This window comes from Macaca mulatta, chromosome 12, assembly GCF_049350105.2.
Source record: "Macaca mulatta isolate MMU2019108-1 chromosome 12, T2T-MMU8v2.0, whole genome shotgun sequence".
Lineage (NCBI taxonomy): Eukaryota > Metazoa > Chordata > Mammalia > Primates > Cercopithecidae > Macaca > Macaca mulatta.
This window is the reverse complement of record NC_133417.1, coordinates 72,177,503-72,205,272: the sequence shown is the minus strand read 5'-3', so window position 1 is coordinate 72,205,272 and position 27,770 is coordinate 72,177,503. Positions and strand designations below refer to the sequence as shown.

At 37.0% G+C, this 27,770-nt stretch overlaps 1 protein-coding gene across 5 annotated transcripts in view; it reads right to left on the bottom strand.

Moving 5' to 3' along the window:
• Window positions 1-9,708: 9,708 nt before the first annotated feature.
• The window catches only part of XIRP2 (xin actin binding repeat containing 2), a 342,362-nt gene continuing 324,300 nt past the window's right edge, over window positions 9,709-27,770 (bottom strand). For 4 of the 5 annotated variants that reach the window (XM_015110283.3, XM_015110285.3, XM_015110284.3 and 1 more), the window contains 3 exons: window positions 17,747-27,128; window positions 15,549-15,682; window positions 9,709-11,601 (listed from right to left, as the gene is read on the bottom strand). In XM_015110283.3, coding sequence (XP_014965769.3) covers window positions 15,588-15,682; window positions 17,747-27,128 — 9,477 coding nt within the window. In that variant the 3' untranslated portion in view covers window positions 9,709-11,601; window positions 15,549-15,587. The remainder of the gene's footprint in view (window positions 11,602-15,548; window positions 15,683-17,746; window positions 27,129-27,770) is intronic. The other variant, XM_028830809.2, reaches the window with a different exon arrangement.

The following is a 27,770-nucleotide window of genomic DNA, read 5'->3' as shown; positions in this document are numbered from 1 at the left end:
AAACTATATGAGCCTCAGTCTTCTCATATTTTAACTGAAGTAAAGATTTACCTACAATGTAGGGTTGTTGTGAAGATTAAGGGACATAAGTCATGTTACCATGAGATATAAACTATAATTATTTAAACTTCTGTAGCCACTAAAAATACAGTTGTTACCATATAGGTTCTTATATTTTAAAAAATTGAAAGAAGTTCTTATACTTTAAAATTCTATCTATAATACCATTATATTTATATACAGGTATGTCTTTTGAAATGTGATGTCTAAATAAAAACTTACCATCATTACAACCTTCCACTATCCATCCTAAATGTGCTGTATATACAAGTTAATGTGCAGAAAGTCTTAACTTCCAATATGTGGGGAAATGTACACTTCAAAGGGTATTGTAATGAATATTAATACAAATTTCATAAATGTGTGTATATGTGTATATTATATATATATATGAATTTGTCTATTCTTAGTTAATAATTTATTTTGGCAATTTTATGATAATAAACATATTTTTCTGTAAAATCTGCCTATCCTTATTTGTAATAATGAAATCTACCCATTCAGCTTTTCTTCTAGAAATCAGCCCAAGGATGCCATTGGCATCTAGATATGCAATCTGGGAGTAGAACTGCAGTTAGTTCTCTTGGAGTTATTGTTTAGACATATTGGCATGGTCTGTGTGCCACTTTGCATATACAGTAATCTAAAAAAAAATCCAGAAGATATTCTTACCCATTTCCATATGTTACTCTAAGACAGTGTGTATTGTGTTTCAAGTTTTAGATTTATATGTTGATTGACTCTTCCAACAAAATATATCAAATGCCTACCACCTGCCAAACTTTTTGCTAATAATTGGGGAAATTTGGAGAGTAAAATCAGACCCAGTCCCTGTCTTTGTAAATCTTCAAGTTAGTATGAGGGTTTATTAATCTGTTTTCATGCTGCCGATAAAGACATACCCGAGACTGGGCAATGTACAAAAGAAAGGTTTATTGGACTTGCAGTTCCACATTGCTGGGGAGGCTTCACAATCATGGCAAAAGGAGAAAGGCACATCTCACATGGTGGCAGACAAGAGAAGAGTGCATGGTCAGGGAAACTCCCCTTTTAAAAACCAACAGATATCGTGAGACTTATTCACAGTCACAAGAACAGCACATGAAATACCCACCCACATGATTCAGTCATCTCCCACCAGGTCCCATCCACAACAAGTGGGAATTATGGGAGCTACAAGATGAGATTTCAGTGAGGACACAGAACCAAACAGTATCATTCCACTCCTTGCCTCTCCCAAATCTCATGTCTTCACATTTCAAAACCTTCCCAACAGTCCCCCAAAGTCTTAACTCCAGCATTAACTCAAAAGTCCACAGTCCAATGTCTCATCTGAGACAAGGCAAATCCCTTCCACCTATAAGCCTGTAAAATCAAAAGTAAGTTAGTTACTTCCTCAATACAAAGGGGGAACAGACATTGGGTAAATACAGCCATTCTATGGGAGAAATTGGCCAAAATACAGGGGCTGCAAGCCCCATGCAAGTCCAAAATCCAGCAGAGCAGTCAAATCTTAAAGCTCCAGAATGATCTCCTTTGACTCTATGTCTTGCATCTGGGTCACGCTGATGCAAGAGGTGGGTTCCCTTGGTCTTGGGCAGCTCTGCCCTATGGCTCAGCAGAGAACAGCCTCCCTCCTGGCTGCATTCATGGGCTGATGTAGAGTGTCTGTGGCTTTTCCAAGAACACAGTGCAAGCTGTCAGTGGATCTACCCTTCTGCGGTCTGAAGAATGGTGGCCCTCTTCCCACAGCTTCACTAGGTGGTGCTCCAGTAGGGACTCTGTGAGGGGGCTTCCACCCACATTTCCCTTCCACATTGTTCTAGCAGATGTTCTCCATGAGAGCCCTGCCCCTTCAACAAACTCCTGCCTGGACATCCAGGCATTTCCATACATCCTCTGAAATCTAGGTGGAGGTTCCCAAACCCAAATTCATGACTTCTGTGCACTCTCTGGCTCAACACCACGTGGAAGCTGCCAAGGCTTGGGGCTTGCACCCTCTGGAGCCACAGCCTGAGCTGTACTTTGTCCCCTTTCAGTCAGGGCTGGAGCAGTTGGGATGCAGGACACCAAGTCCCTTGGCTGCATTAAGCAGGGGGACCCTGGCCCCTGCCCATGAAACGACTTTTTCCTCCTAGGCCTCTGGGCCTGTGATGGGAGGGGCTGCTGTAAAGCCCTCTGACATACCTGGAGACATTATGCCCATTGTCTTGGGGATTAACATTTGGCTCCTCATTACTTATGCAAATTTCTGCAGCCAGCTTGAATTTCTCCTCAGAAAATGGGATTTTCTTTTCTATTGCATTGTCAGGCTGCAAATTTTCTGAACTTTTATGCTCTGCTTCCCTTTTAAACATAAGTTTCAATTCTGAACCACATCTTTGTAAATGAATATAACTGAATGCTTTTAAGAGCACCCAAGTCAAATCTCAAACACTTTGCTGCTTAGAAATGTCTTCCACCAGATGCCCTAAATCATCTCTCCCAAGTTCAAAGTTCCACAAATCTCTCAGGTAGGGGTAAAATGCCATCAGTTTCTTTGCTAAAAAGGTGATGGTGACTGATAGCAAGAGTTACCTTTGCTCTAGTTCCCAACAAGTTCCTCATCTCCATCTGAGACTACCTCAGCCTAGATTTCATTGCCCATATCATTATCAGCATTTTGGTCAAAGTCATTCAACAAGTCTCTAGGAAGTTCCAAACTTTCCCACATTTTCCTGTCTTCTTCCGAGCCCTCCAAACTGTTCCAACCTCTTCCTGGTACCCAGTTCCAAAGTTGCTTCCACCTTTTCAGGTATCTTTTCAGCAGTGCCCCACTCTACTGGTACCAATTTACTGTATTAGTCCATTTGCACACTGCCAATAAAGACATACACGAGACTGGGCAATTTACAAAATAAAGAGGTTTATTGGACTTACATTTCCATGTGGCTGGGGAGGCCTCACATTCATGGCAAGAGGGGAAAGGCACCTCTCACATGGATGGCAGACAAGAGAAGAGTGTTTGTGCAGGGAAACTCCCCTTTTTAAAACCATCAGATTTCGTGAGACTTATTCACTATCATGAGAGCAGCACAGGAAAGACCCACCCCCATGATTCAATTATCTCCCACTGCATCCCTCCCACAACATGTGGGAATTATGGGAGCTACAAGATGAGATTTGGGTGGGGACACAGAGCCAAACCATATCAGGGGTAAGGGGATGTCACTGATATTAATCAAATAATTTGCAAGACCATATGTAATTACAAATGTACTATGTGCTAGGAAGGAAAAGTGAGAGTCAGAGATGTTTAAGTAGTAAAAATCAACTGGGTTTGCTACAAGATTTAAGTTGCAAATAAATGAAAGAAATTAGGGTATAAAATATGACTTTTGGTTTTCTGGTTTTAGCAACTAGATGGAGAATATTGTCTGAGAAAATCTCACAGAGAACCAAATTTGAGGTTAGAGGTGGGTGACACTCTGATCAGGACATGTTGGATTTAAGGTTCCTTGGAAATAGCCATAAGAAACTATCAAGTAGGCAGTTGTCTGAAAACCTTTCTCAGAACTGCTTAGTTGTGTGTTCATCAGTGTCCCTTTGGCATATTCCTCCTCTTCCCCAAATCCTGTATTTCAGACACAACAGGAAAAGGGTTTGGATCCATCTACTGCAGCAAGAAGTGGGTGCATGCAGCCAAAGGGCCACTGTCATCTTCAAAAGGGACCTGCTGGCCTTAACATTGCAAGGGCTTGAATCTTGTGTACTTTCTCTTGCTGTAAGTAAATACTCTAGCACCCGAACTTGGAGTGCATGTTATCTGTTTTCAGGAACTTTGAATCATTTACTGATCTCTTCCTAGTTGGGCTTTATCTGCCTTTTAACATGGGCTGCACCTATGTGAAATTCTATCCTGCAGCACAACCTGGCCACCTTGTGAAACAGACAAAAAGTTAACTGCATATTGAACTAATATTTGTAATAAAACATGATTTTAAATAATTACGATGTATATTGCCCTGATGGCCTCAATTCTTTACCACTCCCTGCATTCACACACATTGGCAGTGCTGTCTTACTTTGCTTCTTTGAGTATAAGACTTGCTTTGGCCATTAGAATGAGGCAGCAGTAAACTGTGTGCCAGTTCTGAGCCTAGTGTGTCACCCCTCTTCTCCTTTACTTCTTCTATTGCCATGAAAAGAGCATGCTCAGAATAGCTCACAGGTCACAAGAGGATGATGAAATTACCTAGGGTAGAGCTGTCCCAGGTAAGGTCCCCCAACCAAGCAGAGCCTAGAACACAGTTCCCAGCAGACATGCTGATGCTTGTGTGAGGCCCACAAAGACCAGCAGAACTACCCAGTTGATTTGGGGAGATGCATCTTTAGCGTCTTTAAGTAAAAGTGTAGGTGATAATGCTGCAGTACAACACCACCAACAATAATAATAATAAAGAGAGGAATAGGCCACTTCTGTAGGTTCAGAGGAATCCGCTGTTTTAATATTTTTGGTTGTATCAGCCAACATATAACCATCCACATTCAAAATCCCATTTTTTCCCAAAAAAGTCCCTGACTGTTAGGGAGTTTAACTTTCCATGGAGCTCAGCCACTCTTACTTTTAATTGTTGATTTAATTACTCGTCTTTTTGTTAATTTTTTTCTCAGCATTTAGCAATGACTTCCGAGTTCCACTTTCTTCGTAATCACTATTTTCCCTACATGTCTCAGATATTTGATACATGGTACCAGCCAGGCATTTGCTTCACCCAGTAAAGTCATGCTAGTGTACCACTGCTGAGAATTTTAACAATTGCACTGCCACCTTGTGCCCATTGCCAGCCAGGCAGAAAAGAATTCAGCTCCAAGATACCATTCCTGTCTCTGCTTTTTGGGTCACTCCTAATACCAGTTGATCCAGGTTGGGTTATCCAAGAAGGAGATTCTGAGCCAGAGATTAATGTGTCGGAGGTTTATCAGAGCATGCTGTTGGTCCCAAGGGAAAGAAAGGGAAGGGAAAGAAGCATGACTGGACAGAAGCTGACCTGAGATGCACTCTCAAGGGAGGCCTCAGTCAATTCTACAGGGAGTTTTGAGCTGGAGCGAGAGTGAGCCTTAAGAGTTGTGCTGAGTTGTCCTTCCATTGATAAAAAACAAAAACAGTCCACTTTGGAAAGTCAGTGATTTTAGCTAAAGCAATCTTGGCAGAGAGCTGACAGTTAATGCCCTTCTGGGGCCAGCACTTCGATCATTTGTGGAAGTAAATCATTCCTGAAGAGGAATCTTGATTGTGTATCATAGAATCCGCAATCACTTAATTGCAACTAAGTAAATTATGATAAAGTGAAGACTGATTATTTAAACCTAAAACACTTTTCCACCTGTTTACTATTATTCTGCTGTCTTCCAATGTAACAAGACTCGGTGGCTATCCATTTTCTTGGGTTTCCTACATTCATAAGCATTAACCATACTGGGTTATTTCATTTTATGTTTTGAATGCCTCTTTCTTGTCTGAGAGGTTTACACAAAAAATACCATAATTTATCTATTGTTTTCTTAATCACTCTTCCAATGCATTCAAATGGTCCCATAAATGTTTGTGGAATGGCTGTTGACTGGGTGATGCCATAGTATTGATTTGTCAGCCTTTCTATCCATTTTCCATCCATTTTATTTTCTATAAATTGGTACTATGTTGAGGAAAATGACCACATTGTAGATATTCTAGGTTATCTTCCCTCTGCCACTTCATTTGCATACAAACATAAAAAGTTTTAAAATTTCTCATAGTATCTTTTGGGAAAAACATCCACAGTAAATGTCAGGTAGCTTAAATTAGACTTTTAAAGGACTCCATCATTGTTAAGGTTAAATTATTTTTAGACTATATTTACCAAAAAATATTTCACGTCTTCTATTAATTTCTAGAGGGTCGAAGCTTAGTACTCTTCAGCACTTCTCATATGTTCTCATGGCTCTTATTTTGAATATAAATATTGTATCTGTTGCCTGTTTCTGATCTCCATTACAATTGATGTTTTTAACCTAAGATTTCATATTATCATTAATACCTTCAGAATTCAAAACTTTTACATTAGACTTAGAAATCACTCTCGGTTCTCAGTAACATTTCCAAGAAGAACAAAATGTATTGCACTTCTCTTTTACTTTAACATCTGTGATTATCTCTCTATAAGTTCATTTTCTTGGCAATGAAAAAATTTTCCATTTCCCAATTGGATAGTAACCAGTAGTCAGTAACTATCAAAACACAGCAGAGAAAGTATTGTTTTTCTATTTTTCAGTTTCTTGAAAAATTAATGTGTCTTTAGAAATTATTCTAGAGATGTTTATAGAAAATTGTTAGTTTGGGAGAAAATATTCCCAATGCATAAAATGGTTGTGCATTAGGGAATGCGTGGTAACTTTGCATTTGTTAGTTTTATTGTAATTTGAGAAAACCATTGTCCCAATCCAAAGAACACATTGCTGTGAGAAAACCATTGTCCCAATCCAAAGAATGTATTGCCCAGAGCCCCAAATCTGTTGGAAGGATTGATTGTGTGGAAGCTGCAAAAAGGACAATTCAGCACAATTTTCTGGGAAATAGAACATTTTTACAAGATTCATTGGAAGGTCCAGTTTTGATTAAATAATGCAAAACCCCTTACATGCTATGCTCTGACGGCACACAGCCTCCGGTAGAACAGCTTTTGGTCAATCACGGATCCATCTTCATTCCTTTATAACAGAATTTTGTTTATGGAAATATTAGTTTTTACAACATAAATTTATGTATTACATAGTTCTGTGATGTAAATCCCAAGTAAAGATTATGGGAAGTTGTTAAATAACATTAATAGCCAAGTATTTTTTTAAAAACCCTAAAGATTAAACCTGGTTACTACCAGTTATGGGCTGAATTGCGTTCCCCACAAATTCATATGGTGAAATCCTAAGCCACTGCACTTCAGAATGCAGCTGTTTATCAAGATAGGGTCTTTCAAGAAGTAATTAAAGTAAAATGAGGTCATGAGGCTAGGCCCTACTCCAATATGAGTTGGAACGTTGTAAGAAGAAACTGGAACATAGACACATATAGAGGAAGACCATGTGAAGACACAGAAAGAAGATGACCATCTACAAGTCAAGTAGAGAGGCCTCAGAAGAAACCAAGCTGGCTGACACCTTGATATCAGACTTTTCTAACTTCCAGAATTGTGAGAAAATAAATTTCTGTTTAGTCACTCAGTCTGTGGTACTTAGTTATGGAAACTGTAGAAAAACAATACACTGATTGCAACAATAAGAAAACTTCACTGAATTTTTGATTTGTGTGTTTAGCTACATTTTAGTTCTTAAAGCTTGCTATTTAGCTGCAAGATTTTGTTATAATTAGAGCGAAATCATTACTAAATAAAATTGTGTTTGCATATTTGAATTTGTAAACACCTACATGTTATTCAAGAAAGGTGATGCAGCCAATAATTATAATACAATGCCCCTTTCTGATGAAAAATTTTTAAAAAAAGTTTTCTTGAAAGAAAATATGGTACATATACACAATGGAGTAATATTTAGCCATAAAAAAGCATGATATCCAGTCATTTGCAACAACATGGATGGAACTGGAGGTCATTATGTTAAGTGAAATAAGCCAGGCACAGAAAGACAAACATCACACGTTCTCACTTATTTGTGGGATCTAAAAATCAAACAATTGAACTTACTGATAAAGAGAGTAGAAGATAGTTACCAGAGGCTGGGAAGGGTAGTGGGGGGAAAGGAGGATGATTAATGGGTATGAAAAATTAGAAAAAATGAATAAGACCTATTATTTGATAGTACAATGGGGTGACTATAGTCAATAATAACTTAACCGTACATTTTAAAATAATTTAAGGAGTATAATTGGATTATTTGAAACTCTATGGATAAATACTTAAGGGGATGGATATGCCATTTTTCGTGATGTGTTTATTTCACGTTGCATGCCAATATCAAACATCTCATGTACCGCATAAATATATACAGACCTACTATGTACCCACACAATTTTTTTTTAAAGATGAGGGCACAAAATTGCTTCTTGATTAATTGAAAAATCAGAACAATCGTTATTTTCATTGTTTTCCCTGGTGTGCACATCAGCTACTTTTAATCTTAAATTTTACCATAACTGAACAGAGAACTAGGCTACCAAGATTAAGAGGGAAGAATCCAACAAGAGGAATTTTGTAAAGCAAGAGTACATTCTTTATAAGGATCACTGACACTAAGAAACTATACTATACAGTAAGATACTATCTCATGAGTTTTCATGAATTATTTCTTTCTCCATGGAAACTATTGTGTTATCTCAGCATAAATGATTATAGAAATAATGCTGTGTCATGCAGAATATTTGAAGGGTAGTGTAAAGTGCAATAATTCATTTTAAACAAAAAATTTGCTGTTGTAGCTCTGGCCATTTCCTTGCCAGACTTTCATAGTATTTCATTTAATTGGGTAAAAGTATATGTTATGAACTGAATTGTGTTCCCACAAAGCTCATATGTTGAAGCCCTGAGCCCCAATGTGACTGTATTTGGAAACATATTCATTAAAAAGGCAAGTAAGGTTAAATGAAGTCCAATGAGTGGTTCCTAGTCCAAAAGGACTGGTACTCTTATAAGAAGAGAAAGAGACACCAGGAGAATGAGTGCACAGAGGAAAGACCATGTGTGGACCTCAACAAGGTGACCATTGGCAAACCAAGGAGAGAGGTCTCAGGAGAAACCAACCCTGCCTTCAACTTGACCCTGTACTTCCAGCTTTCTGAACTGTGAGAAAATATAGTTTTGTTACCTAAGCTACCCAGTCTGTGATATTTAATTATGGAAGCCCTAGGGAACTAATGCAATGTAGGTCTTAGATATCTATTAAGAACATGCTAGCAAGAGGGAATTTGTAAGTCTTTCTAAAAACAAATAGTATTCAACACTGCATTTTGGTTTTATACTTATAGAATGTCAATGGTTTGTGTTTATGTAGGAGAATATGGGATAAGGCCCGTTTCATATATGTACACTCCAAATTTATGCAAAGCCACTTATTTATGCTCATTTTTTTTCAGAATCATAAAATTTATTTGAGGAAGAACAAAGGCAGTAGAAAATTTAGAAGCCAAATTTTAAAGGAATATGTTTTCATGACAGAAAAACTTAATACTCATCAAATATGATAAGAAGAAAACCTGACAAACTGTAGTGATACGATTGTTATACTTATCAATTACACAGAGTAAGCAATACAAATGTAATGTGCATAATTTAAGTAATGTCTATAACCTTTCTAGTTAATTTCTGAGTATGGACTTCACATTATTATGGAGGAAAATCAGCATTGTTCATTAAATGTTTATAGATACATTCTGTGATAATTTAATATAGGTAATTATTTCAAGAACAATAACCCTCATATCTTTAAAATGTAGAGTAAAAAAGAAAATGAAAATGTTATGCTTTCTAATAATACTGTGCCTTCAGTTTACTATTTTATTTTTTCCAGCATTATTTTAGTGTGTGTGGTAAATACTTGCCTCAAGACAAATACTTCCCAAGTCATAAAGAATATATGTACTTAGAATGACAGTATATATCGAAAAAAGTTACAGAAGTATTTTGGTTTGCACCTCAGGTCATTCAATTTTATTTCAGAGGAAATTACAGAGAAGGTATAATAATTGTGACAAGTATCAGCAGTATAAAAATCACACCCATGATGTTTTATAGGAAAACAGAACAATATGCTAAAGTGCCATTTGAATGGAAAACATATCCATAGTGTTTCACCTCTTCATTCCATTTAAAACAAAAGTAGATGTAAATAAATTATGAAAAAAATGACAAGGTGTAATACAAGAAATATCCCATTGAGACAGACATGAGATTTCTGAACATGTTTACATCAAGTTCCTCAAAAGGGTATCCAAATTCATAAAATCTGATTTCAGAACATCAAAATCTCTCAGTGCCTAAGTGTGGACGGTCAGTGGCTGAGATATTTTACTCAGTGTCACTGTAGCACCTATTTCTTTTAATCTGCTCTTCCACCGTGAGTTGTTCTGACTGCACCTCCACTCTGGGAAACAAAGGCTTAGCTGGACATTCATGGCTCAGGGCATCAAAACCTGTGTTTCCATTATTGTGGGCAGCTTCTTTTGTTTCACCATGCCAATGTTTAACATCCTTTCCAAATTCCCTTAAATCCAAGCATGGCATATTTTTAATTTGATCTACAGAATCTATTAAATCACAATCGAAAATGTTCTCATTTTTCTTGGTAAATGCAGTGATTTTCACAGTGTTAGAAAAGATAAAGTGTAAATTTTTGTTCTTTGAACGGCCTCCTTTAATGTTTAAGAGATTTGTATCAGGAAAGATGATTGAATTTCCCCCCTTTACCATAAGGCCCCTGCTGTGGCTTGGTTTTGGAGCAGGCTGCACAGGACTGCCAGCAGCTGCTCTGTCAGTCTGTTTCTTCAGAGCCATTCCTAGTACATTCCTCGAGTAAGTCTTCTCAGATTCAAATATATCAAGTAACTCTGAGATTCTAGATGTATTTTCTAACTTCTTGATTTGATATTCATTTGCAGTGTCATTTGCTTCACTCGACAAGGGTAATAGATCAGGAAATTCTAAAATAGATGTCTTCTGCCTGCAATTATTCAGATATGAGACTGCTACATAATTGTTATTATTATTCTTATTCAAATTCTCTTTATGATTTTCTGGCATCACCTCATCATCAGTGTTAGTAACCTGTAAAACTTCTGCACCATTAGTTTGGTTAGTTTTTTCATTTTTCTCCTTTTCAGCACTCTGCACAACCACATTATGGTTGTCATTAAGATCCATTTCACTTTTCCTGTTACTCTTTGTATCTTCAGCTTCACTCAGCCTATCTTGCACATTCTTCCTTCCTTCCTTCTTTTCATCTTTTCTTACTTCATGCATTTTCATTTCTTTGATTCCTATAACATCTTCTTTCTGACAAACATGGGTGGACTGTAGATAAGGCTGCAAAAAAGGAAGGTGATCTTCTCCTTGTCCTTTATTTTCTGGAGTTCTAACATCTTCTAGCAGAGATTCACTTTTAAATTCAGGGGATAGAGGGGTTGTCATTTCAGGGGGCCATTTAGGTTTACTCATTCTGAGCTCTTCCTCAAAGGGAAAGGTTTTCTTAGGGATCTCCTTGGAAGGAGGCCAAATGACTTTTAATTTTCCCCTTTCCCCTAATTTTCTCAAATCATTCCTTTGCCCTTCACTGTCACCAGCATCTAAATGTTCATTACGATCTCTAGGTACAAGGGTGTTTTCTGCAGTATTTTTACACACATTTGGTTCTTCATTAGGAATAAAGTCCACTGATCTGCTTTGGTTTTTGCAGTTCCATCTATCTTTATGCTGCTTGTGTCCAAAACCTTCATCATAATTTCCTTTAGATTTGAAAAGTTGTTTAAAGTGAGGTTTGCAGTATATTTGTCCATGAAGTGATGCATAATTTCCCAAACTGCCAAAAAGAAAAGAACACTTAGCACTTTGTATTTATTGTAAATTCATAGGGAATTGGGGATTATTTCAATGAGTTACAGACTAGTAAACTTAAGTTACTAGCAACGGGAATGATGCTATTAGTTGAACATTTCTGTTAGATAATATTACCACCAATACTTTGTATGGTGTATGTCTTGCAGTGTTTAAAATTTTACTTTGTGTGTCAGGTAATGGCATAATAGGTATTATAGGGTAATGCACATATAGTTATAGACGGTGCAGAATGATAGGACTGAACTCATGCTAAGTCAATGATTTATGTGAGGGGTTGTAATTTCCAATAAATCCTGAGTAGCAAACACATACAAATCAACTATATGAGCTTCTTTGTTAACTGGATTTTGAATGAGCTGGAAGGCGTGCCTAACAATTGCTTATGTGGCTTCTTTAAGGAAATTAACAAATCGAGTGATTTACAATTAAAATGAACTCTAGTCAGAGGCAGGAGCATAGTTTTGAATATCTATGAATCTACACATAAAAACAGATACATCAACAAAATAGCAAAACTTAAAACCCATGAGTAACATTTACAACACAATGAAGTGACAAGGTAGCCCCCTCAGCTTCAATATACAAAGAACTAAGGAGAAAACACCAACAGACACAAGACTGGCATGATGGTCTCATCTGTATTGGTGATAGCAGAGGGAGCAAGGAAGATGTCTGATGGACCTGAAAATATGAGATCACAAAATAACCAACTAATATTTCCTGGAAAGTATCACATGCCAATCAGAGAACAGCAGCTGAAACTGCAAGGAGGTTTGTCCTCTCCAATAGACAATGAGGCTAGTGAGGTTGAACTCTCAAGGCTGGGCTCCCCTTTTAAACAGAATCCCAAAGTGAGAAAAAATAGGAGAGTGGAATCAAGATTGAGCAGGATAATGATTACAGAAATGAAAGAGAAGGTTCTGATAAATATGGAGAAGAGCAGCCAAGCCAGGGAATTCTAGAAATCAAGCTGCCTTATTTTCATGGTCAGTATATGAAAACTAAAAGAGGTAGCTCTGTGAAGTTAGAAAAACCATCCTGATTTTCATCCTTCTAAGGTTTTGGAAAACTAATTTTACATAAAAATGAGCAACAGAAATGTAACAAGGTAAATAATATACGAAGTTACTAAAAGAAAATAAAAGTGCAAAGGGCATTATAATATCCCTGTAGATAATGAAAACATGCCAGAAAAACATGCTCTAAAAATATATCAAGAATGTAACCTATGACTTCAAAATGAGTTAAAAGACATTAAGAACATGATAAAAGACCTGAAAGAACATCATGAATCAGAATTTAAAATCTCATAAGTCAGGTGCCAGAAATCAGGAAAAAATAGAAATGAAAGATAAAAATATCAGCAACAAAACTAAACTAAAAGAAATACAAGAGCAAATAAACACAATAAAAAGTGACTTAAGAGAAACAGAATGAAAACATAACCTTTTCAACAATCAGAAAGAAAGAAAGAAATATAAGAAGAATTTGAAAGAGACAGATATTAAAAATAGGCAAAAAACATTCAAGGTATAGATAATAGGAATTCCTGAAGAAAAAAATTATACAATGAAACAGATTAAATATTAAATAGTTATAATTAAAACAAACTCTTGCATACAAAAAGTATGCAACAACATATGGAAAGAGCACACTGGGTAACTGACACTAGTGAAGAATAACCAATGCCAAGAACTAGTCTAGTAAAATTGCTAGATTTTAAATAATAAAAAGAAAAAAGGCTGGGCACGGTGGCTCATGCCTGTAATCCTAGCACTTTGGGAGGCTGAGGCGGGTGGATCATGATGTCAGGAGATTGAGACCATCCTTGCCAACACGGTGAAACCGCGTCTCTACTAAAAATACAAAAAATTAGCTGGGTGTGGTGGCGGGCGCCTGTAGTCCCAGCTACTCGGGAGGCTGAGGCAGGAGAATGGCATGAACCCGGGAGGTGGAGCTTGCAGTAAGCCGAGATCGCACTACTGCACTCCAGCCTCGGCGACAGAGCGAGACTCCGTCTCAAAAAAAAAAAGAAAAAAATCCATGGGTATCTTTAAGAAAAAATATAGGTCTTATAAGGAACAGAAAATTAGATTGTTATCAGGCTATTCCAATACTTTATTCCAGAAGAAAATAAAATAATGTATCAAATAATACAATGAAAAAAAGTGTAAGCCAAAGATTTTAATTTCAGCAAAACTGACTTTTTGTTATAAAGGTCACAGACAAATTGTTATCAGCATGTAAGAATTCAGTGAATACTGTTTCCATGAGAGCTTTTTTTGAAGAGTCCACTAGAAACCAAGCTTTAATATCAGAACAACTGCAGAAACATCAAGGTAAGCATTGGTTGGTGGGCATTAATATCTTGCAACCAGAAAACTCAGATGAAATTAGAGCAAAAAGGGACATAACATGGTATGTAGTGGCTATATGATCTGAAATTGAAGATGTGGTACAATAATTTATAAAATGAGGAGGGAAAATGTAATTTTTAAATGTTTTGATAATGAAATTAGTGGTGCTAACAGATGTATCATCGAGAAAAGTATATAGCTTAAGAGGTATTTATGGGGCAGAAATTGCAGGACTTGGTGATGGCTTGAATGTAGGGAATGAAGGAGAGGAAGGAGTCAAAGATAACTTCATGCTTTGGTCACTGAGTTAATGTTAATGTCATTCACTGATACAGTAGCATAAAGACTGTACAACTAAAGAAGGAATTTAGATAGAAGAAAATGGGGCATATTGAGTTTGCTGTACTTATGAGAAATCTCGTTGGAGAAGTGTATCAGTCATTGAGACATACGCATCTGATGCATGGAGAGATTTGGCCTAGCAGTACAGACTTCAGAGTCATTACCACATAGATTATTTAAATAATGGGAGTGGATGTGATTCACTAGAAAGAAGAGAAACATTGAGAAGAATAAATTCCCATAACATAATTGTGAGGACCTCTTACATCTCGGTAATGGACAGAGAGTCCCCCACACAGGTGCCTGAGAAGGAGCACCCAAAGAGTAGGGGGAAAGCCATTATACTCTGTTGTCATGGAAACCAAAGGAAAAGAATGTTGCCATGAGGGTGTTAGACATTGTCAATTAAAGTCAGAAAAAATATAGTCTGAGAGATGCATATTAGATTTAGCAAAAAAAAAAAAAAAATCAATTTTAGCATCTCAGACTAGAGTCACACCAAATGTCACATTCAGTTACATGCATTTACTTCAAGAGTTTTGGAAAATGAATGCATTTTAACTGTGTGGATAGGGTGTTTCTGTTTGCTCCAGAGAAAAAACAGAGTTTTTCTCTTACCTGTCACTGATATTTTTTCTAAATTTCAATTTCATTTTTAAAAATTTAGTCTAGCTCAAAGACAGGTAAATTCAAACCTACCCACCACTTGTTTTGGTATATGAAGTTTTATTGAAACACAGCCCAGCCCATTTATTTACAACCACACCCATTTGTTTAGTTATCTGTGGCTGCTCTTGCACGCTAATAGAAAGTGAGTAGTGACAGAAGCAGTATGGCCTACAAAGCCAAAATTACTTATGATCTAGCTCTTAACAGAAAATGTTTGCTACCTCCTGATCTAGAGTCTAGACTTTAGACTAACACACTAACTTAAAAATCTTGATTTGCAGAGTAACTCTTAATTTTATTCATCTGTGTGATTTTTGTGTTCGGACAAAAGGGATCCTTTAGATTTGATTAGAAAAGTAAAATTCCTAAGGAAAAAGGTCACAGAAATACCTAACAGAACATGAGCAAATCCCTCTGTGTGGTTGTGTTAACCGATGCAGCAGCAAGATCTGGAAAAATGTGCATCTTCCTAGAGATACGAGGTTATACGTATACTGCAGTCTCCTAGAATATCTGTGGCAAAGACAATTAAACATTTTACCTCAGTTTACTGTTGCAATGGTGGCATCGGAAGCAGGCCTTATGAAAATTCTGCTTGTCTGCCACTAGGCACTCCATTGGATAAACTGTCTTTTGACAAAGTATACATATTTCCTTGTCTTGGAGCAGCAGTTTCTAAAATTAAAATTTAAAAAGGCTTCTGTAGTGTTATCTTCAATCATATCGTAAAAACATAATAAAACAAAACAACATATTAACTGGCCATGCAGTTAAAGTGGAAAGCTCTAAGACTATTGTCCTTATGGTGCTTCTCTGGACAGAGACTAACCTATCATCAGGTTTAAGGGTCTGGTAGGATAGTCTACATTACTCCAGTGCCTCTACCATTTATAGATTGTATGAGTAGACATTTATAATTTAAAAAGCATACATGAGTAAAATATGTTCATTAGATACATAAGCACATTAAAAAGATATATATGTGCATATATGTGAGTATATAATGTAAGTCTATATATAATACTCAGCAATGGGTAACTCTGAGAGAACTTATCATTCTAGATAATTGAGTTTTCCCTATATAAAGGCTTGTACCTAACCTGGCCAAAAGTTTTTACTTCTTAAAACATTTTAGATAGATCTTTCTAAAATATATACATACATTTTTTAAGCCAAGGACATTGTATTTGCTTCAATATTTTCTTGATGACTTAGAGTTGACTGTAAGATACCAACTCTTAACTGTAATGCAATGAGACTCCTGAATACATTAAAATGCTCAGAGTCATTTGTCCTCAATCTAACTGGCTTTATATTGTGGAGCTTTCTGGATTCTCGCATCTGCTTATATAGTTTTCCTACATCTTTTCTTGCTCCTCTAAAGCACCTATGCTCACTTCTTGTGGCTTTCATGTAAATGTTAACCCCTATGAATAACAGTGGTTCTATTACTAACCAGTGTTTGTATAGTGGTTTAAAACTAACACAGAACTTTCACTTCACAATTGCTTTTTGTCCTCGCAGCGAACCTGTGAGAATGACTAAGCTTTGGTATTAGTTATTTATAAGAGCAAATATGCTCAGGGTCCATTATACAAATAATTATATCTACTTTAGTGCCTAGATGGTCAATCTGGGCCACTGAGAGAACTCCTTTGCTTATTTGGTTCTAGTAGAGGACACATTTTTATGTTTATCACAAGTTTCTTTGTATGTTCTATGTGTTTTTGAGCTATCTTAACAGAAGCTGAGCATTTGAAATTAATTAGACAGCTTTGCTTAATTATGCCAGAAGCAAGCACATTAAGAACGATATTAACGTGATAAACTAGACACATATGTTGCAAATATGATGGATGCATAATTATTAGTTTCAGTAGTTTTTATTTTTAAGCTTGCTATTTCTTTCAATCTGTCTAAAAGAATGGACTAAACTAATGATGCACATTAATTATATAAAATTCTTTTATCATGAAGCCTCATTAATTGCAAGAAGTAGGGAAATGAGCTGTTCTTTGATGTTCAAAATTATGTACTAAGTTCATGTGATTTAAACCTCCCTCTTTCCAAATAAAATCAAATTTTTAAAATGTATTGTTTATGCTCGTTTGTGAATGAGGTTGATTGAGTGTGATTTAGAGTTTATTTTTTAGAAAAGTGAAAAAATCAGTTAAAAAATATGGTATCAGAGAAAACTAACTCTATTAAATTCAGTAACAATAGTTGGGTATATAAAAGGTCTAATTCCACACTTACACTTTTTTCAGAGATACAGACCAATAAAAATACTAAAGCACACATGAAGAATGTAAATTGTGTCTTGGACTTCTACCAGTCTGTACTGGACTCAATGCAAATATCATTTAAACCTGGCAGTTAAAAATAGGTCAATATTAGGTCAAGGGATATTATTTTTGTCTAGTATAATTGCATGAAATAAAATTATTGCTATACCTGTTGCTTTATCCAAAGCCTTATTTACCTTGACAAATATGTCTCAGTAATCTCTATAATAGTATTTGTTATTCTCACACAGTGCAAGTAAATCATAATATATGCTTTTGTGAAAATAAAGTTGTAAAAGCAAGCATGTAAAGAGTATACAAGCATACATGGGAAGCTGTTAGTTTCAGGTTATATTGTTTGGTTGTTTCCACACTTTAACTGCATATCATTTTGGCTATGGAACACATGGCTTTAAATGGTTAATCTTCTTTAACACGTTGCAAGCTCATTTACCACTTATAAATGCAGATTCCTCTTGGAAGGCAGTTCTCATCTCAGTTGCAGAAGAATCTGAAGTTGCATATCCCAGGCTTTTAAAAACTCTTCCACTCTCCTGCCACGTCTTTTGAAAATTTTTTCTGACTTCTTTGGGTGAATCAGAGATATCTAAAATATGTCCAGCAATGACATCCTCGTAGGTTGGTGGGGCATGCTTGAAGTCACAGCCAGATTTGCCAGCTTCTGAGCTATGTGATGAAGAGGTTTTCATTTTTGACTCAACAATTTGACTCTCAAATGCATCCATGCCTGAGAAATGTTCACTTAGGGACCTTGTTTCAGAGCAGATCCTGGGCTGTTTAACAGGAATCTTTTCTTGCAGCTCTCTAGGATGTTTGCAAGAAAAATCTGTAAAACTCGTGTTTCCTAAAGACGTTAATCCAAATTCCTCCTGACAAAACGTATGACTTTCTTGTTGTATATTATGGTTTGTTTCTCCATTTGCATAAACTCTTCTGTTTGACTTTGCTTCAGAAACTGGGCCATGCTCAAATTCCCTGAACCATCTGTTTATTTCATTTTCACGGTCATTCACGAAATTTTCAGCCATTTGAACAGTGCGGTTGGCTGCTTCATATCTCTGTGTGTGCTCTGAGCGGCGAGGAGGCACTTCAACCTTGCGGATGATTTCAACTGCATCATAGCTTTCAGTGTCGGGCACTATGGGATCAGTGGAATTGAGTCCAGCATTGTGAACGTAAGTAGCCCTTTTCTCCACTTTCCTGATTTCCTCTTGAGCTTCCATAGATTCTCTGGAGGAACCACTAGGAGTATGATGTATATTTACTGGTATTGTGATTGTAGGTGGAGAGTCCCTACCACGAGTTTCTATCTTAATTTGACGACGAAGTGTTGCAGGAGACATGATGATTTCAGACCTCTTCTCTACAATTGGAACCGGGGTGACCGCTGGACATGGGATGGCCCCTTTGGATAACTTTGCAGTGGTGTCTTTGAGTCTGACGAGTTGTTCAGAGCGACTCCTAGGTGGAGAAGGGGAAGTGTTTGCTCTGTGAATTTCAGATGTTTGCGACATGGGTCTTCTTGGCGGGGGTTCAACATAACTGTCCTTTTTGGGGGACTGAGAAAGCTCGTCCTTAGTAGGCGTTTCCGTTCGTCGGACAGTAGACTCTATTGTGATAAAAGTTGGTGACGGTGGGCGTGTTTTTAAAGAGGGAGGAGGAATGTTGCTCTCATCGAGTTTAATTTCCTGATGGGTTTTCACGTGACTGTGAACAGCTGCTTCACGATGAGCTGCTACTTGGTGCTGTCCTGTTTTCTCTTTGGCAATTTTATTTTCTTTCTGTTCACTATTTTTATTATTGCTGACATGAACATTAGATACTTTGGATGATGCTTCATCAAGACTAGTGGGTTTATTGCCCGATTTTCCTGTTTTGGAGGACATCATGGCTGTCTGAATTATATTTTCATAGGACACAAGCATATCTTCCGCTTGAGTTTTAATATGTGTTATTTCTTCTTTTACTTTTTCTAAATTATTCTCCATGGCAATGTGAACTGCATATTCTCTCTTTTCTTCACTTATCAGCCATCCTGGGATAGTATTTAACAGTGTCTGAAATGTTTTAAGGCCACTTTTATTTGGCTCTGCTTCAAACTGTTTTACTCTAGACAAAATCTGTTGTAGTTCTTCACGTTTTCTCAAGAATTCCACTATATTTACGGCACATTTTCCATCATCCTGCTGGGATTCTTTCACAGCGGAAAAGAAAGATTTGTTCTGTGTAATCTCTTGCTTTGAATCTTTAGTATTAGAGAAGACTTGTTTCTGTTGTATGCCCTTGACTTGGAGACATTTTTCTTCCTGCAGACTATTATATGGCTGGGGCCATTTTTTATGTTCAGCTTTACTTTCAGAGGTCTGTATTTGTGTTTGCTGAAAATTTTGAGTCTGTGAATCAAGATGTGCATCAATAACCTTTTGCTTAACGACCTTTGGTGCTGATTTATTCTTCAAAACTTCTTGTTTTCTTTCAGTTATTAATCTCTCTTCTTTTCGACTAATCATTGATGGTCCCTTATTTTTTTCTTCACTTCCTGGAAGTTTCCCTCTGTCAGATCCCGCAAATTCTTCTTGCTTCCCAGGAACTATCTGGAGCTTATCTTCATGGTTCTTCTGTATGGATTCTGTAGGCAATTTTATTGTCACTCTTTTCTCCTTCTTAGGTAGCTGGTAATGTCTTTCAGCCAGAGATTGCTTATGACTACATTCAGTGCTTGCTTCAGTTTTCTTGGTTTCCAGATATTGTTGTTTGGCAAAGGTTTGAACATCAACCTCAGATTGCTGTTTATGACTTTCATAGCTGTGGTCTGTTTCATTTAATGTATGATCTAGAGTTGGAAGCTTGATGGTTTTAACTTTGAAATTTGGGGAAATTGGTTTGCTTTGGGGCAAGTGCAACTGCTCCAAATACTGATTCTGTTGTGTTTGTTGGGTACTACATTCTTGGTGACTTTGTTTAATTTCACAAGCTGATTTGGATTGCATAATGTCCCTTGCGCTTTGTAAAACTTCCTTTTTCATCTTATCTTTGTCTTCTGAGGCTGCTAAAACATGGTGGAGCCTCTTGGCAGTGACTGTCACTGGCGATGTTGTGGAGAGCTGGTTATCAGAACACACTCCTAGTACCTGAGCATTACTTTGAGAGCCTGGGTTGGGTTGAACCACAGTGCGCTCTGAATCGATTCCAGATACGGAAACCTCCTCATTGGTTTTTCGTAATGGCATTTCCTTTTCCACCTCTGATATGTGTTGATTTTGGCTTTCAGTTTTAACAATGTTGTAGTAAGAACTCTCCTGTTTCTGTTTTTCAAGTTCTTCTTTTTGTTGTCTATATTTTTCTTCAGCAATCATTAAAGGTGTCTTAAATTTTCTCATATAAGGTTTTGGACTTTGTTGTCCTGAACTCTCTGGAAATGAATGAGATTTTATAAGAGGTGCAATCTGTTTTTTCTTGGGTGCTGAAGTTCCTGGAACTGTGTGTGAGAGACAGTTTGCAGAGTCAACAAATAATTGTTTTCTTTCATCAAGACTCTTACTAATAACGTTCTGCTTTGTCTCTATGTGTTCACTGCTGGTCATCATCATTACTTTTTTTTGATCCTTTGAGGTAGTAATTTTACATTCCATATCTGACAGGGAGTTTGTCAATTCAACTTTGGGGGAGAAATGGTTCTTATTATCTTTTATATGCTTGGGAAGTTTGGGTTTGGGCAATGTGGGAGGTGGCAACACACCTGATTTTCCTGTTATGATTTTAGCCTGAGAATTCTGAGAGTTTGAGGCTTCTTTTTGGGAATATTGTTGCATGAAGGCTCCACTGTGCTTTTCTGGAGCAGAGGAGGAAAGGAGATGTGCTGGGTTTTGAGATGGAGTTGGAGGAGGAGGAGGCGGCAGAAACATCGATGGACTTTCTCTTTCAGATTTCTCATCTACTGGAGGTGGAGGAAGAGGGAGGCCTGGAAAGCTTTCAAATTCAGCCTTTATCTTCTCTGTGGACAGTGAAGGAAGAAACCCATTTTTTTCAGGAAACATCATTAAAGGAGGTGGAGGAGGAAGAGGAAATTCAATTTCAGATGATGCATTAGAAGGTGGTGGAGGAGGTGGAGATGGAGGTGGAAGGGGGCACTCACTTTCTTTTACATTATTCTCAGGGTTAAAGTTGATTGGACTCAAGGACCTTTCCATTGCCGTTTTTAAGTCTGTGGAAGTATTTGTCTTCATTAGAAAGTCCTGGCTTTTCCAGTGAACATCAGTCTCCTGCTTTTTGTTGGTTGTCTTAAATGTATTGTGATTTTTTTCAGAGACTTTCACTTCTGTTACACTGGTTGTGTCTTGCTCTACAGGCAAAGGCTGCCACATTGGTTGAAAGTTTATATTCTTTTGTTTTATATTCTTATTAGAATATTTTGTTTCTTGCTTTAACAAAGTTTGCTTCTGAAAGTCCCCTGAAATCTTGTAAGTTCCTCCAACTGGCATGCTGACTGGATGCTGGGTGGGACTGGGCTTGGAGTTTTGTGTATCAGTTAATATTTTAATATTTTCGGTCTTTTTAGGACTCTTTATATGAAAAGCCTCCGTTTTCTGGTGGTCATTTCTCCGTTCATATGTCTGTTGCTTTCCAACGGTTTTATCAGCAGATTGGACGGAATTAAAGTCATCATCCTTCTTCAGCTCTCTCACTTCCCTGTCTGATTCTTTAGTTTTTAGATTATTCTTAACTGATACAGTTGAAGTTAATTGTCTGCTCATATATTCATCTCTAAGATGCTGTTCTCCTGTGATATCAGTCCAGACACCCATTTTGTCTCCTGATTCCAAAACATTTTTAATAGATTTATGATGTGAATTAGATAGTCTTCTAAGGCTTTTCTCCAGAGCATCATTATTTTGTTCACGATCTATGACAATCTTTACACTGCCTTTGGGGGCTTTTGGAAGATTAACCTCAGTTCTTTCTTCTGCTAAATTGCCATGACAAGATTTTCCCATAGTTTGACTGAGAGTATCTGCTCCCCCTTGCCACTCGGCTGCTGGCTCAAAGGGTCCTGACTTTGGCTGAAGACTATTTTTGTTCCTCTGGACAGCAACCTGATGAATATCTGTTTTCTGCTCTCCTGAGGATCCTGCCATCACAACGTGAGCATCTTTTTTGATTACACCTTCTTTATCTACCTCTTTGAAACTTCTTTGTGCTTCTTTCAAAGACCTTAATGATGTTTCCAGGTCATCTTTCAGAAGCTCCTTTTTCAGAATTTCTGTCCTTGTATTTGTAGCTTTTTCAAGGCATTCAATAGCTTTCTCAATATCACCAGGGATGGCATCAGGCTGTTTAGATTCTTTCCATCGACGGGTTGATTCTTTAAGTGACTTGAGTGTGGCTAGCATGTCACCTTTTATAATTTCTTCTGTTTTTGTCACTGTTTTCTGATTTACAGCCTGGCTGAGGGAATTTAGGGTTGATGCCAAATCACCTTTTATAATCTCTTCTTTGGGTATCTTACCAAGTGTACTCTGAGGCTCAGTCATAAAAACCTTAACTGTATTATGCACATCTCCAGGGATGATGTCAGTTTCACTAACAGTACGTTCAACCAGAGACTGCCTTTTCTTCAGTAACAGTTTTGTGCCTTCAACATCACCACCAATGATTTCTTTCTCTCCTTCTTGTTTCTTAGCTGTCAATGTTTCATTTGACTCTGTATGGAGTTGTTTGAGATAATCCAAAGCTCCAGCTTCTATGCAGGTTGTGAAAAACTGAACATTTCCCCTCTCTGAGGCATCAATTTTAGCCCTTTCAGATATTTTATTGTTTGATGTGGAAGATAATAAATTATGAATGGTACGTCTGACATCACCCCCTATTACTTCTTCACGCTCAATTGTGTCACCATCATTTTCATGAAGAAGACAATAGATAGTCATGTTAATATCTCCTCTTTCATCTTCCTGAATTAAGATGCCTTTCTTTACAGATCTTTCCTCAGAGAACAGGTTTTTTATTGCATGTTGTACATCACCTTTCACTATCTCTTCTTTTTCAGCATGAAATTCAGTTGATTTGTTTAATAATTGAGTTTTAGTCAAATTAACATTTCCCTTCTCTTCTTCACTAACCAAAATCTCTCTTTTAGTATAGTCCCTTTTGGAAAGTAGGTTCACCATTATATTTCTGAGATCAGCCCTTATAATTTCTTCTTTCTGTATCTCAGGAGATGCTTGGTTCATTAGCTTGTATTTTGCCATTCGAACATCCCCAACTTCATCAGCTTCAATGATGATTCCAGGAGCCTGGATAACTTTTTGAGAGTAGAGATCTTCTAAAGTTTTTTTAATGCTCTTGCCAATAATTTCTATCTTTTCTATTCTATTTTCATTAAATTCATGAAGTGGTGTTGTTTCAAAGAGCCACGTAGTTGTTTTGACATCAGAAGGAGGGATTTCTTCCTTGGTCACTTTTGTGACACCGTTATGTGCTTCCATAATAGAATCAAAAGTTTGATTTTCAAAAAGCCACACAGCCTGCTTAACATCACCTTTCTGCACATCTTCCTGGGTGACTGTCTTGATATTTTCATATTCTAACCCTTCTCCTCTCAGTTCATCTATAGTGTGGGTTTCAAACAGCCAAGTAGATGTTTTGACATTGCCCTTTTGTATTTCATTGACACTTACTGTTCGTATATAGTTATTCTTATCAAAATTTTCAGACTCAAAGAATTGTTTACTTGTCTTTACATTGCCACCTTGTATATGGTCAACAGTGGGCACAATATTATGTGATTCTTCAGAAATCTGATCCAGTGGCTGAGTTTCAAACCTGTATCTGACAGAACTAACATCTCCCTTCTGAATGTCTTCTTGTGTGACAGCTTTAATAACATACACAGTTTCTGATTTATTAATAGAGTCTAATGGCTTTGTTTCAAAAAGCCACCTTGTTCCTCGTACATCTCCATGAATTACTTCTTCTTTTTTAACTGTGGTTACTTCGTGATAGGACCCTTCTCGGTCTTGAATTGCATAGAGTGGCTGGGTTTCAAAGAGCATTCTGTAGCTTTTTACATCACCCTGCATTACTTCTTCAGTAATTGTTTTCTTGGTGCTGATATAGTCAGATTCTTCTTTAATCTCATCTAAAGAAAAAGTCTCAAAAATAAAGCACCCCTTTCTTACATCGCCACCTTGTATGTCTGTCACCGTCTTAACACATTCATCACCTTCTTGGCTTTCTTTTATCTTATCAATTGGTTGGTTTTCAAAAAGCCACCTACAATTTAAAACATTGCCTTTCTGAATATCTTCAGTTTTTAAGGTTTTGATCTTTTTCAAAACTTCCTCTGAACTGGAACTTATGGAATCTAAGGACTGATTTTCAAATTTATACCTCATGCTAGAAACATCTCCAGCTTGTATATCCATTTCAACAGGCTTGATTTCCTTCACTTCTTCTCCTTGTATGCTGTCCAAATTTTCTGTCTCAAAAAGAAAACATGTTGTACGAACATCCCCACCTTGGATCTCCTCCTGTTTTACAGTTTGCAATTTGACTTTTGTTTCAGAGTCATCTTTTATGGCATCAAGTGGCTGAGTTTCAAAGAGCCAAGTACAGGTTTTGACATCTCCCTTATGAATTTCTTCACTGCTGGTCATTAACGAAACTTTTTCATAAAGAGACTCCATTGGCTGGGTCTCAAAAAGCCATTTACAGGTTTTGACATCCCCTTTAATAATATCTCTAGCTTGTTCAGTTTTACTTTCTGTTTCTTCCACATCACTAAAATATTTAATTGAATCAAGAGGTTGGGTTTCAAACAACCATTTGGCAGATTTCACATTTCCAGTCTGTATTTCTTGAGCAGATATTCCTCTAATTATTTGAAATTTATGAATGCTTTCATCAAACTGGTCAATGGGCCTTGTTTCAAAAAGCCACCTACAGCTTCTTACATCACCTCTTATGATTTCTTCTTGCTGGACTGTCTTTACTTGATGATATTTTCCAAGGGGATCTTGAATGGCATACAGTGGTGTTGTCTCGAAGAGAGATTTATTTAACTCTACAGCACCTCTTGTGACTCCTTCCACCTCTATTTTATGTGATGCATCAAATTTAATTAAATTGTTTGATTCAAAGATATGTGTGTAGTTCTTCACATCTCCTCTGTCAACTTCTTCAAGTTTCACTGTTCGTGTGTACTCTTTTTTATCTTTTCTAATGTCTTCCAGAGGTTGGGTTTCAAATATCCATTTTTGATGCCTAACATCCCCTTTTTCTTCTTGAGAGGCAGTGATTTTTTGAAGCTTTCCTATATCAGGACTGTCTTTTAATGCCTCAATTGGAAGTGTTTCAAATAGATGCTTAGTAGTTTGTACATCACCCCCTATTATCTCCTCATGTTGTAGAGGATCTGCATCAGGAACTTCTTTTAGAATGTCTAATGGCTGTGTTTCAAACATCCAACACTTTCTGGAGACATCTGTACCTATTATTGTTTCCTTTTCAATGATGACCTCTTCTGACTCTTTGATTTTCTCCAAAGGTTGGGTTTCAAATAACCACTTTGCCTTACTCACCCCACCTTTGACATTTTCTTCCATAGATATTCCTCGGACAATTTTAATTTCTGTAATATCTTTGTTAATTGTGTCCAACGGCTGTGTTTCAAACATCCACCGTGCTGTTCTTACATCTCCCTTTTCAACATCTTCCCTGTGAACAGTTTTAATTTCCAGCATTTGACCCGAACCATCTCTAATAACATATAATGGTTGAGTCTCAAAACATTTTATACTTCTCTTAACATTTCCCTTAATTTCTTTGAGCTCAGACCTAAGCTGCAGTAAGTGAACCTCATCCACTGAATGAAGCTGTCCAAGTTGATCTAGATGTTGAGTTTCAAACATGTATCTCACAGTCTTGACATTCCCCCCAGTTATGTCCTTACTGATAGTTACCGCTGATTCTTCTTGACTTTGATGCATTTTATTCATTGAGTCCAATGGCCTTGTTTCAAACATCCACCGAGCTGTGCAGACATCTCCTCTGGCTAGCTCAGGAATTTTCTCTGCATTTTCTACAGTGTCAGAAGAATGAGCCCCAAGTGTGTCAATGGGTTGGGTTTCAAACATCCATGTAGTATATTTCACATCACCACCAGCAATGATTTCTTGATCAGCAACACCCCTGGAAATGTCACCTTCATCAGGAGAGCCATTGTTAATGGAATCCAATGGTTGATTCTCGAAGATCCATCTAATGGACTGCACCTCTCCCTTCAGAATTTCATCCCATTCCAAGTATTCTCTTTCTGAGTTCAGATCTTTTTGAGAACTGTCATTTGTGTTTTCAAAAACATAACGGGCTTGTTGCACATCTGCTGAGACTGAACTCCCTGAGTTCATTTGACTAGAAACAATCTCAGAAACCTCACTGATATAATCTTTTTCTAAGTTTTTTCTTAACTCAGGATGGATGTGTTTATATAAACGGTTTAATTCATACAAATTTCTTTGCTTGGAATATACATCTTTGGGGACTGGTAGTCTTCTAGGAGGACTGGGTAGTTCAGGGGACTGGGAAAATGCTGTCACATCTACTGAAGTTTGAAGTACATCAGGTGGGGGAGGAGGAAATTCTTCTGTCATTCCTGAAGAAGTAGCATTAATTTGTGCCAGAGTTGAGGAAGTGACACTGTGATCACTATATCTTGTGGTTGATGTTTCCTTCCTCTGGCTGGTTGAAATGCAAGAAGTGGAAGAGGTACTCACAACTGATGATGGCTTTAAAGTCTCTTCACATTCACTTTCAATCTTTAGGGGAGAGAAAATCAAATCTTATAAAGGTGAGTGTAGTGGCAGAGGCTTCCTAGGCACTGCCCTTCATTGGTCTGTAACCTGGACCCTCCTGTGATATCTCCATTGGGAACAATATGTGATGTACTCATTTAGAGACCTACTTAGGAATAATAGTCAATATTTGTCACTGTCTTTCCTATAATCTATTTTTTCTTGTAAAGTTATATTTCCATTTAATGCATCAAGGACTCAATATTTTAAAATTTACTCATAATTGTGATTTTTTTTCCCTTTACTTAGTGTGGTATGCAGAGTAATCTAGAGGGAAACAGTAAAAGTCTTAAAGTACTTTTGAGGGTTGTTTTGTTTGCCTTGGAATTTAAAACAGAACAGAGTAAGCATCTGGCATTTAAAATTGATTTAATTACTTTAATCTTAATTATTAGACTTTAGAACATATATAATTTTTTCTTCCCTTATTTTCCTCTAGTGAGAAAAGTTTTTACTCTACCTCCTTTTGCATACAGGTCAATATTCTCCTTATAGAACTGAATAAATGCTAGTTCAGAATTTTTTTTTTTTGTTGAAAAGCCACTTCAAATTTCAGTAATTTGAAAATGTTATACATTTAAGTTTGGTCTTACACTTAATATGTTT